Source organism: Anguilla anguilla, chromosome 9 (assembly GCF_013347855.1).
Source record: "Anguilla anguilla isolate fAngAng1 chromosome 9, fAngAng1.pri, whole genome shotgun sequence".
NCBI classification, from domain to species: Eukaryota; Metazoa; Chordata; class Actinopteri; order Anguilliformes; family Anguillidae; genus Anguilla; species Anguilla anguilla.
The window spans coordinates 18,167,633-18,183,153 of record NC_049209.1 but is presented as its reverse complement, the minus strand read 5'-3'; the positions used below and the strand labels follow the sequence as shown (position 1 = coordinate 18,183,153).

Sequence of the window (15,521 nt, the reverse complement as noted above, 5' to 3'; positions counted from 1 at the left end):
CAGAAATTTGTTGATACTAGAAAACTGCTTTTTAACAGGGTTGCATGAAAGGACAGAGGTGACCATTGTTGGGGTGTGGTCTTGTTAGGCTTGTTAGGTCAAGTGGTCTTGACAGAATTTGACTGGCTTTTAACATTTTTTTATCAGTTTGACTGCTTGTATGGGAAAGCAAGTTTAAAAACTCAGGAAAGATATGCTCACAGCAATTGTCAACTGTCACACATTTTGTTTGGACGCATTACGTTTATTGGATTCAGTAGTAGCTGTAGCTTGGATGTCAGTTATGATACAAACATCTAGGACAAATTTCTAGAGTAGCCTACATTGTTTTAGAAATTTGCAATTTAACCTGGATGGTAAGTATTTGTGGTGTCACCTCATTAAGATGTGGTTAGTTATTATACATATTTTTATTATTTTTCTTCATAGATTTCTCCTCTAGAACAAGAGCTTGAACTCTGCAGATAAATACAAATGTGCTCTACCCAGGTTTAACAGATCCTCATCTTTACCTTCAATCCAGTGTGCAGTTGTGGTTTTGGTTTGGTATTTGTGTCTTATTGCTGTTGTGGCTATCTTCTGCACACAGTTCTTAAGCTCTTGCTCAAAACAGCTGCTTGCACTTGTTGAATGATAATTGTCCCAGCAGTTGTCGGCTGTCCTTTCTTGTGAATTCAAACACCCGTGAATATTCTGGTGAAAATGTCTGGCATACAGTAAATTGTTAGTGAACTAAACACATTTGAACCAATATCTTTACATTTCATTACTCAGGCATGAATCTGTGTTCCAGTTTGCCAACATTTATATCAAAACCCAGGGTGTGATTTATTTATTTATTTATTTATTTAATCCTTTATCAGGGATGTCTCATTGAGACTAGAGTCTCTTTTTCAAGAGAGCCCTGATTACAAAATTCACAACCAACAACAATGATAATACAATGAGAGACAAAGTACAAAATACAGTACAAATGGGTAACCGGTATTAAAACAAATCAGCTACATGAAACATTTGCCGTCCTCTGCAACCCAGGTTGATTTTCACATTGTGTATTTTCCTGACATTCTTAAGATATCTGGGACCTGTATCACAAAGCAGGATAACAGAGTTAGCCGAATAAGTGCACTGAGTAAAACCTGGAACAGCGTTTTTTAGTTCAGTCTGTGTTATAGATTTGGGAGGGTTCCGGGTTTTACTTAGTGCAGTTATTCAGCTAACTCAGTAATCCTGCTTTGTGATCCAGGCTCATAGCATTTAGGGCCCATTTTTGATTGTTATTCACCATTTTCTGTCAAGTATTATCTACAATATCAAGTCTTATTTGGTTAAATACTAGGCAGGGAACTGCTGCTACACATTAAAGCAATGAACTTTCCCATAGTTCTGTCCACTGAAAGGCCCAACAAAATATATGTGTTAGTGCACAATATCACAATGAAGTTCCCTCTAAATTTTAAATGAAGGGCATCTGCTAAGCACATAATTTCAAACAATAATGTAACACAAACCACTGCACTGTTCTCAGCTCTACCACTCCTACACACTTTGCTATAAATACATAACAAATAATTCACTGTGCAACAAACCCCCCTTTCATGGTTAATGCCACGCCCCTCTAACATCACCCCTTCTAATGACCAATCCTATTTCTATTTTCTCGCCACCAGAAAATCTTCTATTTCCACCCACAGGCTACGGTCGCAGGCTATAATTCATGTAAAGACAAACTGAAAAGTCAATTGTCTGTTCAATAATTGTGCAGGGGGATATTTGATCATGCATTTGATATCAGATATGTCACACACACATACGCGCATGCACGCACACATGCACACACGGACACATGCACACACACACTCCTCCCTTTTTCTCTCTTTTCCGCCATGAAAATACAGAAATGTTTCTCGTTTCATTGCAATTCTAGTAGTTTAGTTGACATTGTCTTACTGAAAATAAAGGTACCTATTACTTATAGCTGTCTACCTGACATACAAACATAGTTATTTCACATGTTGTGTTTTGTCCTTTTGAAGATCAGTGAAGGAATGGAAACAGCTTTTATGTCTGTCCTTCAGGTGAAATTTGGGTTGAAAATTGGATTGATTACTTTGAAATGAAATGTGTCTAAAAACCCTCAAAATAGTTTTAAAAAGCAACAGAAATGAAAGAATCCAAGAATATCCAGCAACACTATTACTTTAATGCATGAACATAAAATAATAATAGTTAAAATGCACTTAAAATGCTCCACTTGAAAAAGCACTCACCAGAAGCACAGGCTGGGCCCTGTAGTCACAGGTTCAAGTGTGAACTAAGTCAGCAGCGTAATATGATTGGGAGTCTGGAGTAGAAAGGCACAAATGGACTCTCACCAGGGGTGATGTGGGCTCATGCCAACCAGAAATCTTTGGCTTCCTACAGTAAAAATAATTCTAAAATAATTGTTCAAAAGACTCAAGGAGTACCACATGAAATACTGCAGATAAAGTGTAACAATGGGATCTATAAAAATCCATACATTAAGCTGTGTTTGTGTAAAATTGTGATCTTTCTCATTTTTATTTATTTAGTACTCTGTTGTTCATTTTGTTCACCAGGGGACATGTTCTTCAGGGCATACCAGAATTTTGTCATATTTTTCATATCAGCATTGAAGATATAAGATAAGCAGAAATGACCAGATCACTGCAGTCTCATCTAAGTTATAGAATCAACTCATATATTGGACACTACTGTTATGCCCTTGAGCAAGGTTTGAATGCCTTCGATAAAAATAATCGTGTGTTCATTAAAGTGCATCCATGAGCCATTACCTTGAAAAAAAGGAAGGACTTGATGTATGTTTCAGTTATTTAGTACACAGTATGGAAGGTTGACCAACTGACAGCTTGTTATCCAGGTGGATTTAGGACTATCAGTGGATGGAAAAGACTTGACGACCTTTTATCAAGCTTGTTAAAGATTTAATGAACTCAATGAAGAATATCTTTCAGATCCCCCCCCCCCCCCCCCCCCAATTATCTTTGGACCTTTACCTTCAGACCTCCCCCAAACACCTAATCAGCAACAGCCTATTGTAAACTTGCATAACTTTATAGCTTTTGTCTCACTAATTATGGGTGACAAAATATCTTGCCAGTAATATATTTGCACTGCATGGGCATAGATGTAAATATGATATGATGAGGAGAAGAAGTAAAATATTGATTGGAAGTGTGGCTATTCTTTCTGGAATTTAAGATGCATTCACATTTTTCTATAGTGTGCTTTTCCATCTGCCACTCCAGACAATAAAAATGATCAGAATAAAATTATGCGAAGTGAATGAGTCTGAGTTTTGAACGAGTGTTCGAAGTCTGGTGCATACTGGATGTACTATAGCCAATGTGCTATAGTTTGTTGATCATGCCAATTGTGATCTGATCATGACAAGACTGGGCCAAACAGTTTGCTAATGAATATTCTGTTTTTTTTTTTTTTTTTAAAGTTGCACTCTTCTCTCAGAAGGAAATGTATGTTTACTGGAAATTACCTTCTTTCGGTGAAATAGCCCAGTCTGTCTTGTCTTTTCACCCTGAAGGAAATAGGTAAAACATTATTATTTTCCTACTCTCCTAAAATGCATGGCTTTCTTTTTTCTCAGTACAAGTATTTTCCGTTGCTCAGTGTCATGTCAGTTTGGGTGTGCATCTTTCCCTTTCTTATGAAAAATCAATAATGACCACATTTGTTCACATTTATGAGTGAGCTAGAATGACAGTGCTTAAGCTGTAGCTTGGCATATGAATGTATTTGTACAATTCTCTGTTGGGTCTGTTTTAACAGCAGGCATCCATGTCTGAATGTTTCTTTGTATGTATGACACAGAACACAGATTCTCTGACGCAATAAAGTTGTTTTCATTCTTTTTTCTGGAGCATTATCCACATAGACTGTATTGACGGTAAATACAGAATGCACACCACACAAGATTAACAAGTATTTTTCTCAGTAGAAACACCATTGATTAACAGCCGCTAAAAGAAAACCTTGACTGACCCACATACAATGACCTAAATCACCCCCATTGCCCTCACGGCTTGCTTATAGTCTGTATTCCATATTTTCTACACTTCACCCTCATAAATGAGCCTGGCCTTGAGCCTGTTATCGTAGAGAATGTAGCCTACATGAGCACGAATATCACTGCAGGAGTGAGGACTGGATGATAATGGCAATGCTAAAATGAACTTATACAACTTACCTGAATAATTTAAAGTTAATTCAGGGATGTTATGTTCCATGGGGCAGCAGATTCTTCTGGTTTTCTGTCCATTTAAGCATCCAAGTTAGTTTGTCCCTGAATGGCTAGAGTCCACACACCTTGTTTCCAAGGCCAAAACTGGCTGCTGACTGAAAGGAAAACACAACAACCAGCAGACACTGTGGCCCTACCGGACGGAAGTTTGAGATCTCCGGTTTAACTGGAAATGCTGGCCTATATTTAAGTCAGGGGTGTCAAACCCATGTTCTGGACGGAGGCAGTGTCAGCAGGTATTAGCTGGTTTTATTTCAAGCAGCAGCCAGTTAAGATGAAAATACATGCAATTTTTAGCCAAACGACAACTTAAATTAATCACTGGTGCTGAAACACACCAAAAACCGACAGACAGTATGGTCTTCCAGGTCTGGATTCTGACACCTGTGCTTTTCAGATGGCTATTAAAGTACTGGCATCAAATACATTACCACAAGTGTTCCCAACCTGGAAATTTGCATAAGTGGCCAGCCAAATTGACAAACTTGTAAAGCAGTCTATTTTTATAAGCCAAGAAAAAAATATATATATTTGTACATAATTACTCAGATGATGTCTGGACCAGTTGAATATTTGTTTTTCATTAACTTGCAAAAACGCTTTTTTTTGTAAATAATGCCAGGGGTGAAGAACCAGGGACTATCAGGGGCCAACACTGGTGCTGTGTGCATGCGGTCAGGGAGAACATGTTACAGCTCTGTACACTGGAAAGTAAGGTTTGCTCTAGCCCACTGACCATTTGTCATCTAGAGTCATCTTGCCATCTAGTGGCCCATATATGGAAGGTGTTAATTGGACAGTATCAACATGTTTTTTTTTTTTTTTAGCATGTCACCAAAGACTCATGAGGGCCATCCTTACAAGCACATGAACCTTGATATGAATAAGCACACAGCTGTTAATGTGCAGCCAAATTACATAATATATACACAGAAAACATTTGTAGTTTGTAGGTCTGAGGTTCACTCTAGGCAAGCTGTGGTTTCATCACTATGAATCCTAGCAGTGGCATTACCACAGGGCTCTAGCAAAGTAGACAAGAAAAGCACAACCCAATTTGCATTACTCCAACACCAGTGTACCAATGGTAGAATATTGTGTTAATTAGTGGCATCAGAGTGCATTTGAAGCATGTTTCACACCTGGGCAAGCAAGCTAAAAATGTATTTTAAATGAAAAGGGATAAAAAACACAGCAGTTAACCAGGGTAAAAAATTCAACATTTTGTGAAATGGTGCTCTACAGAAGGGGGCAAGCAAACCATACCAAATTGAATATGTTCCAGTAGTCAAAACACAATGAAATTACTTTAGCATATCCATATAGAAAATAAAAAGGCAGCTTTTAAGGTACTTTCATGAAGCAATGCTTGGGAACATTTCAATATAAATCTTCATGCTATAATTTAAATCACCTCTTTAAGTAGACAAAGCAGATCCCTCTATTGGCACAGTCAATTCTGCTGGAGATATACAGTGCAGAAGAGAACATAATGCTGACCATCTTTACTGGTAGAAAACATCAAATACAGAGACCAGCTGGAGAGGGCATTTCACCAGATTTAATATTTCTGAAACAGTTTTGAGAAAAAAAAAAAACAAACAAAAAAAAAAAGTATAAAAGTGGATGTGCGAGCCAGCTTTAGGTACAGCCCCATACTCTCCACATACCGGTAAAAAGTCAAGTAGATGTTTTTAAAAGTATATTGTTTGTTATAATAATTCGCCTTACACATATTTACTAGGAACCGATACAAGTAACAAGTTTTAAATACACAAAGGCCTTAACCGTCGAAACCTTCACACTTGATTCTTGAAATTCATCTAAAAATTAGGTTACAGTACATGAGACCGCAAAGTCAGTCTTCCGGCGAAGGGTCGTGAAGCATATAGCGGTTCTTTCTACTCCCCAGTCGGAGTTCGCTCACGCAGTTATATCCATCAGAAAATGAATTGTATACAATAGCTACTAAAAAAATACGTTCAGTGGAAAACACAATGGAAAAAAAAATAAAACAAAAATGTGCATCAACATGCAGGATATGTGCAGGTCTGTTAAAATGCGAAAACGGCATAGTAAGCAATAAAAATAAAATGTCCTGGAACCTGGGGTGTTGACAGATTCACCCCCCTCCCCCCCTTACTTTCATTGTTCAGTGTCCCCAACTGCTCCTACAAGCAGTTTCCTCACAGTGCACCAAACATTTCTGCAGTCTGGGAACGGAGCAAAAATTCACCACACGCTCCTCTTAAAGAGTGACAAACAAAATATGATTTTCACACACCAGTCACACTACAGAAGGCTCCGTTCTGAGACTGTGGTTTTACAGTCATGGTGCGACTGGGCATGATGTAATGCAGATTCCGTCTGCAGATATGAGCAGGTGCCTATGCGATCATCTGTATTTGAGACCACATGTGCGAGTGTCAGAATGAATGTATGTGTGCCTGTGTGTGATTGTGTGTGTGAGATGAAAGTGCATAAGTGAAAAGAATGCGCCTGTGGTGAACATGAGGGTGCTGAATGTATTCATGATTCAAGCTGATGTCTCCTGCAATTTTGTCCCCAATTCAAAAACAAAACAAAAGGAATCCAAAGGAAGGAAAGCAGTAAAAAAATAAATATGATCTCAAGAGGGAATCAGTGTTAAATGGAGAACTGTCTTTGCTCCATTCTAGGTTGGTGTTTTGGAGTGTGTGGGTGGGGGGGAGAGCCGTGGGTGATGACGCCAGTGAGTTCATGGTGACAGCAGGGTGCTCCCTGACTTCTCGAACTTCTTGCCCTTAGACAGGGCGGCCACCTGCTTCAGCAGCTCCCTGTTCTTGGCCTGCAGCAGGAAGAGAGAGAGAGAAGGAGCACATCACCACACCGCATCAGCTGACAAACCATTAGAACAGGATCTCCGAAATGGGAAGAATCACGTTCCAGACGAACGCCACTTAAATTACATTTGTTCTGAGACACACTGACCCTGCCTACTTGGTGGTTTTTTCCATGACATATGCCAGAACCAGAAGAGCAACCCCAGCCACTGTAATATAAATTTTTTATTTATTTTTTTTTTTTTAAGTATGTGGACACCTCACATCTCATCCAAAATTATAGGCATTATTAATATGAGCTTGGTCCAACCTTTGCTGCTATAACAACCTCCATTCTTCTGGGAAGGCTTTATACTAGACGTTGGAGCATTGCAGTAGGGATTTGCTTCCATTCAGCCAAAAGACCATCAGGGCTCTGTGCAGGCCAGTCAAGTCAGTGTTCTCAACAAAAACATTCCTATATGGACATTGATGTGTGCCCGAGGGCATTGTCATGCTGAAACAGGAAAGGGCCTTCCCCAAACTGTTGGGGAAGCACAGAATCATCTAGACTGTGATTGTATGCTGTAGATTTAAGATTTGCCTTCACTGGAACTAAGGGGCTCTCTTTCTCTCTCTCTCTCTCTCTCTCTATATATATATATATACATATAGAAAAACCTGTGTGTGTGTGTGTGAGAGAGAGTGCATGAGATGGAGACAGAGTAAGAGTAAAGCAGGAATAAAAACAGACAACTTATTCAAAGCAGTAACCATTTCCAATTGAAGCAGCTTTCATAGCCCTAACAACAGTTTAGAACACAGTGAGAGGAATCAAGTCATTTAAGCTTCAAATCATTCTGCAGGCTATTACGAGCAGCAGGGGCAGAAATCATAAAGGCTTTCTAGCCTATCTCCAACAAAGCTTTGTGGACAGGCAGCAGAAGGGAACCTAGGAACCTCAGGCTGCGCTGTCCTCCAAGCTTCTGTGTAAAGTGATGAGAACCACACACAGCTGGGAGTGAAGGCACACTGAATGAAAGAGCAAGACCTCTCCCCGTTTCATCTTATTGCACCCTGACTGATTGGCCGAATAGTTTAATCTCAAATAGTAGTAATCTCTGGAGGGCTGGCCCCGGGTGCCTTCTCCGATCCCTTTCCACCCCAAGCGCGTGCCCGTAACCCCAAACGGGTTACGTCAGCTGTGTGCAGGGAGAACGCTCCGCCCACTGACCTGCTGCTGCTCCACGGCCTCTTTGTGCGCTTTCTCCATGTTGTTCATCTTCACTCTCATGTTGGACTCCTGGTACTGGAAGTCGGCTTTCAGCTCCGTCAGCTGGGAAGCGTGCCGAGAAACAAACATGTTTTTAATGACTTTGCCGGACGTGGCTTTCTGCTGTGACAGGTGTGAGCTCAGCTGGCGCACACCAGGCACTGGTGGAGGTAATGAGCTTAACGTGAAATCCTTCGAGGAAAAAACGCTGTACAAGGAAGGGATTACCTGCACTGCATTGAAGTTATTTGGGAGACTGTCTTATCTTATTGTGCTGGGGCAGAGCCTGCATTATTCTGTGTTATCCAGAATATTTCTCACATACCTTCCTGTCCTTCTCCAGTATAGTTTGATCCCTCTGCTGAAGAAGTCTTTTTAATGACATCACTTCCTCCTTCAACTGACTTATCAGGATAAAGTTGTCTGTTCCTCCAGAGTCCATGGACTGAGTGATGGAGCTACTACAGATAAAGAAAGTGAAGGAGAGCAATCAAAAAAGGATGATGGAGAGAAAGAAGGGAGTCAGAGAGGAGAAACACTGTTCATGCAGAGCTTATACCAAACCTTCACAACATTACTGCCAAAGCAACAATTTTCACTTGAACAGACCCATGCGAAAACACACACCTGTCTCCATTTGACGGCTTTGATTCCAGTTTGGGTTTCTTCTTTGGGGTGTCGTTCTGGATCGAAGATGACTTATGGCTGATCAAGAAAAAAGAGACATGCCAGTGATCAACCAAAAGGGTCCCCGAAATGGAGATGAATTTCCACATTCATTTCATGAATAACAAGATCATGGTTTACATGTGAAAACCTTGCAGAACTTCAAAAACAGCATTTATAGTGTAAACAAAGCACAAAATATTTTCTTTCATGTTGTTGATGCTGGGACTATAGCCTGCATAATCATTTTTAAAAAACTGAATCCTCCCACACGATTTATGTCTGCAGACTTATTATCAATGTCGTGGCCTGAGACCAGATCTTTTTCTTGAAAACCTGACAGATATGACACTTTACAATCCATATTGGCACTTGTTACTGGCACAACAGTTTGTGCATTATAATCGGAGATATCAGACCCCCCCATTCACCAGCCAAACAGGAATATTTGATGTCATCTGATGTCAATGTCACCTCCCTACTATAGAACAGCTAAAATGTCAATGTCCATGCAATGATGAACCAGTTTGCAAATAGCTCCTTATTTTTCTTCTTTGCAAATAAATGTCTTGTCGGATATTGAGTTTTGATTGTTGCCTTTGTAAGACACAATATAATTTTATTTGGCAAACTTGATCATAGTCTACATTGTGATTGAGTCGGTTTCTGTTTGACCATAGGAATGCTCTCTCTTTATCCCAGTTTTCCCCTCCACAAACATCAAAGGAAACATTTTTGGGTCAATTAGAGTTACATTGAGGGTATTGCAAATGCATACAAACCTAGGGTGTCCTGGAATTCACCCTAGAAAGTTTTATTAGTTTATTACCTACTGGTGGAAACACAGAACATGCAAACTATTGGGAATGCCACATGTACCTTTTGATTTTAAGTTTGGAAGCAATGTGACATTTTAAATGAATCAATGACTGAAAAACGTAATGTCTATATAGATAATGGTTGTTGAAGCCTAACAACTGAAATCCACATTTTTAGAAGCAGTTCCAGTTTCAAGTGGAAACCAGCACGGTGAAATTTGGTTTTGTTACATGGAAAATATTTTGGCTGATGGTAGATTACTACTGGATGGCTTTTACAAGTATGTGTCTTCAACTATCACCTCTGTTGTTAGAAGCAAAAGTAAACTTTTTTTAAAAGAGGTGTTCAATAGCTCAGCGGGATTACCTCCTAACATATTGATGTTTGGTCTTCATTCATTAAGCATAAACAGGCCAGGAGAAGGGTGGGTTCTCCCCCCCCCCCCAACAAAACAAGCTGTAGTTTGGTATTTTCATTCATTTATTTATTTTGTGACAGTAACCTGTCCATGTCTAACATTTGTTATTTGTTAAGGAAGCTAAACTTTCATCTTTGAATACTTCACTAAATAAATTTCTTTAATTTATTTGATTGCAAGTTGTACATTTTGATAACGGTTGATCCAACATGTTGCTCTGCCTACCAATGAATTCAGCGACTTAAATGATAACTGATGTCTTTGATCATTAAGAATTAAATCAAATAAATTAATTTTACACGTTGGACAACTGAGGTTTTTAACTGTTAATACACATGTGTTTGGTATTCAGTGCTGAATGGTAAAATAGGGCCTTAGCTGTTAAACACATATTTTACTTTATCCCCACTTCCCCAACAGTCTCCAATGTTTAAATTTTTATTTTATTTTATTTAAATCAAGGCAAAACACTGCAATAATTTGTCATGGTGATTACTTGCTGACTACACAAATAAAGGCTCTCCCTTAAGAAAATATGATTAAGTTAAATGAAGAAATTTGATTTATCCAAGTGATGAAATTGTTTTTGTATACATTATGTTCAATAATTCTCAGTTGATTTTGACATTTTTTTCACTGCATTTAATAAATCACTGATTTAATATTTCTAAGTGGTTTTACTGTGGTGCTTATTTTTCACAAGTTCACAAGGAACTACAAGTGGATATATTAGGTCATAAAAGAATTGGGAAAGATGAAAACACCTGACAGGGAGAGGACTGTTCTGAAACGTCAGTTTTTACCTCATCCAAAGTACTATAGCAGGGGTACAAAACCACACCTAATGTGGACAAACTGTAACTATTGACACATCTGCAGCAGAAGTCTCACCTCTGCTTCCACAGTCCTGGTTCCTGCTCCGGGCTGAGGCTGCTGCTGAGTCTGTAGCACACAGAACATAACCAGGCACAACAATTACACACGTGTGTATACACACGCACACACAAAGCAGGGTCTCGACATACGCTTTTACCTTTAACGTAAAAATGTAATATTTCAGATGAGACATTTGCCCAAGTACAGAGAGGAAGCACAGGTTTACAGATGAAGTAGGGTCAACACTAAGGTTAAGCGATGAAAGCACCCACATCAGGGTTTGAAATAAAACAAAGAAAGTACTGGAGAAACAGCAGATAATAGTAGGGAACTAGTGTTGTGCCCAAACCAAAATTTTTGACTGATACCAAAACCAGCTTTGTACCAACCTTGGTACCGATACCAAATCCGTCTAAACGATTGGACAGAAAGAAACAAGTTTGGCTAATAAATGAGGTCAAATGTCCCTCTAGGAGGAATAAGGCACAATTTAAGTCTTTGTGGTGCTCATGGTGAACCTATTGGATAAGATACCATTTCATGAAATCTCCTGTATCCCATACAGACAGGACCAACAGGCCACTAGACACTCCCATTATGTCAATGTTCCCTTCAATTCTTAGACACAGTATTCATTTTCCACTGAATAATCATTTTTCTGCAACAGAAAGCAGTGTCAGGTGCATTTTCATAAAGTATCAAATTTAGCAAAATGCTGTCATTGCACCATTTAAAACTTTTTTTTTTTAGTACCAGCATATCATGGAACCGTAGTAGGGTCTAGGGGCAGGGGTCTACAACCCTGGTCCTGGACAGCCATAGGCTCTTCTGGTTTCTGTAGTTACTCTGCACTTACATGGATTAAAACAGGAATTACACAGTTCTCACTTCGCCTGGTTACTTGGGTCTGAATCGGGTACTGATTTTAAGGTGAGAACAAAAACCAGCAAAGTTTGCGGCTCTCCAGGACCAGGGTTGCAGGAAATGGGAGAAAAGCGTACTTGTTCTGTGAGCTGCTGTGCCGGTGTTGATGTTGGTTATGGTGATGGTGGTTGTGATGGTGGTGGTGTCTGGAGTGGTGCTCCTTCTCACTGAGGGAGGAAGAGTTGGAGTGGGAAGAACCCAGTCCTTTCCTCTGCTCCTTGGTCTTCTGCAGGACACGGCGATATGACAGTGTGCAGAGCCAACACAGCAGCTTCCCATCCACCTAACACACAAAAAATAAAGCGGACTTGTGAGAAACTCACAGCGTGCAGCGCACACACCCACACAGAGGCATATGAAATTATGGAGGACGATGTATAAAACTGTAGCGTGCACAACATGTCTGTTGGGATTAGGTATCTAACTGTAAGGCTACTGGGTGGCTCATTGGGTAAAGGCACCACACTGGTGCGTGAATGAGCCCCACATTTGGACCGTGCCAATGCCAACTGCGGCCAGTAGCACTGCAGGGCGACGCAATGCTCAGCCCCACACCAGCTGCCAAATTTATTTTTAAAAGATATCAAACGGTATATCCAGATGACCATTCAAAGTTCAACGGTACCTTCCTCCTGCCCTCCTCCTTGCGGTCGAAGGCACACTGCTGCTTGCACTGCTCACAGGTTTGTGGGGGCCCATATTTCTTCTCCGAGTTGGTGCAGCGCTGACACTTGGTCCCAATGAACGCTGCTATGATATTGCAGTACTGGCACGGCTTGGGCTGTGGAAAACAACAGGGAATATATCAAACATAATCATGACAGGGAGGCTGTCAATTGAATTACTAGACTGGACATAAAATCTTGGGGGAGCTTTTAAAATTCCTGTCCCTGCTGTGTAATTTAGTTTTAATTTCATAGGTCTTATTTTCCAGTGGTGAAAGAAATAACATTCCCACCAGCATGTCACTACTGTATGTATGGTGGAAGAAAATAGCAAAACTACCAATGCTGTAAATCACGCAAGGAATAAATACAATTTTATTTTACCGTTCCAAACTGCTTGACATTCAGAGCACACTTCTTGCAAATGGTGTTTGTTTTGCTGTTTAAAGGGAGCAGAAAAATACAGAGTATTTCAGGCCAGCTCGAAAATCGACAAACTAAACCCACGCCAGAGAGGATTCAGAACAGCCAGTCTTACCTCTCTTGCTGGAACTCTGATCGGCAGTATGTACACTTCACCATAGGGTGTGCTATCCGACACTCCTGTATTGACACAAAACAAACGAAAATGCTACCGTTTGTCTGTTCATCAAAAGCACTCAACCAAAGCAGCATCTGAAATACAGGCTACATTTAGAGAACGGAGTAGAGTTGAAATTAATTTATACAAGTTACAATTTAATGCTACACCCGGAGTATCAACAACACACCAAACAAGAAGCACACGTTCCCATCCCTAACCAGTACTTCACAGTGATTTGAATCACTTGCTGCGATTCCTTTTTTTACCGAGCCTGCATTGTCTGCTTTTTAGATTGTGTGGCTAGCTATCACTGGCTTAATCAGGAAAATGAGCTGTGAAATCCTAATGAAAGTTACAACCGGTAGCTTCATTATCGATATCTCAGCTAATCAGACAGCAGAGGTTAAATAAGGTAAGAAGGTATGGTTAGACAGACAACAACGTTACATCTAGTATATATTATATTTGATATATCTTCACATTGGACACCCCACACACTATTAAAATCGACTTTCACCCTGTTTCTGTGACGTTTAGAAGATAGGCTGACTCAATAAGATAGCCAAAGGACCACAGCCCCTTACAAAACAGATATTCGGGTAACTAAAATGGCTCAAGCAAACTGTAAATTAGCAATTTATCTGCACATTTATTATGCTGAATTTGTTAATAACGGTTCATCATGAAGGTTTTCTACCTACCCAGCTAGCTGGTAACACGAACAGTAAATGTGCGTAGCTTACTAGGTAGACTACAGTAGGATATTCAATAATAGATGTTTCCAACAGGTACAATCGTAGACGGTGAATCACGGAGCTTAGTAATAGTAGACCGGTTAATCGCATGCACAATCTACTGTATCGAACTGATTTCCTGTCGAATGACACTTGCACTTCAGGTCTCTGCTTTTGTGTTCCTGGATTCACACTTCAAGTGAAAATATTATGTAACCTGCCGGAGCCCTCGGCTAGTGGGCTATAGCTAACGTTGTTGTGTCTGTGGGGCACCGTGAGTACACAGATGTATTTGAGGAAACACGCATCCCCGGCGCCGCGTGAAACGGATACGGAGGTTCTAGCTAGTAACAATCACACGATTTTGTCTTTCGACTCATTTCCAAACCTTGCACAGCTGCTGTCCTTGTGATAGCTCCTCAAACGGATAACGCTGGTTACACTTCGTGCAGGCGTACAGGGCAGTTGTTGCCATTCTGATCGACAATCAAACAAAATAAAATAACCAGGGCTAGCCAACAAACTAGCTAGCTAGCAAGCTATGTGTGTACGCTAAAAGGGCAAAATTCAAAAAATGTTTATCATCAAAATGTAGATGGATAATTCACTTTCAATCTAAAGTTATGTGGCTAAAAACATTTGTCTCATATCCTCAATATATTCCATTAAAATCGAAATACAGTGTACAAAATAAGAGTTTTCAGGTCTTCTCTGCTTTCCCCTCTTCTTTCCTTTTTCTATTTCTTTTTTTCTTTTTGTTTCCGCGTCGTTAATCGCACCGGAAGGAAGCAGCTGAGAGCCAACCACAGCTCATGACCGATAGGCGGGAATTTACATTTTTGAATTATACACACCAATCAGAATAAACTATACTCCCTTTAAGAATTGTACGGCCCGGTTTTTATTCTTGACATAAATTGGCCAACGTGGAGGTCAGGACAGTTCTTTGGGAAAAAAACAAATTCTTGACCCTTTTATGAAAAACAAATACTTCCTGACATGTTTGAAGACCACCCCCATACAGACAAAGGAAGTCAGAGTACTGCAAATCAACACTAGGAATATAATCAATTCTACTTTCATGTTTTTTTTTGTTTGTTTGTTTTAAAACATGCCATTAAATTGTACTGTATAAATTAATGCACTTTTATGCATACAAAGCATGCATATATATTTTAAATATGTAGAAGTATTGGAAATTTTACTAGGCCACAGTATGTATATACACTGATATAGAATAGAACTGTAGCTATCGTTATAAATACATGCAGCTTAATGTAATACATACTGAATACTGAGGTGCCGTTTATTAAATATATTCCATGAAATTAATTTGTAACACCATCCCAAAAAGTTGGTGATACACCAAGTATAATTCTGCACTGTCCTCCAAAAGTATTCTCCTGTTTGCACCACAAATAATGGTCATTAGGAAATTAAATCAATGGGTTGGGCTTCAAAC

At 39.7% G+C, this 15,521-nt stretch overlaps 1 protein-coding gene across 2 annotated transcripts; it reads right to left on the bottom strand.

Moving 5' to 3' along the window:
• Positions 1-5,142: 5,142 nt before the first annotated feature.
• Positions 5,143-15,106, bottom strand: LOC118235745 (protein FAM76B-like). Of its 2 annotated transcripts, none has more exons than XM_035433488.1 (10): positions 14,448-15,106; positions 13,281-13,345; positions 13,127-13,181; positions 12,703-12,858; positions 12,155-12,360; positions 11,169-11,219; positions 9,002-9,079; positions 8,700-8,832; positions 8,336-8,437; positions 5,143-7,127 (listed from the first exon to the last, which is right to left on the bottom strand). In XM_035433488.1, the coding sequence occupies exons 1-10, from the start codon at positions 14,532-14,534 to the stop codon at positions 7,038-7,040; spliced, it is 1,023 nt and encodes a 340-aa protein (XP_035289379.1). In that variant the 5' UTR covers positions 14,535-15,106; the 3' UTR covers positions 5,143-7,037. The 2 variants fall into 2 exon arrangements, with proteins under 2 accessions (XP_035289379.1, XP_035289378.1); XM_035433487.1 differs by having other exon boundaries at positions 8,700-8,835; positions 14,448-15,087.
• Positions 15,107-15,521: the final 415 nt, after the last annotated feature.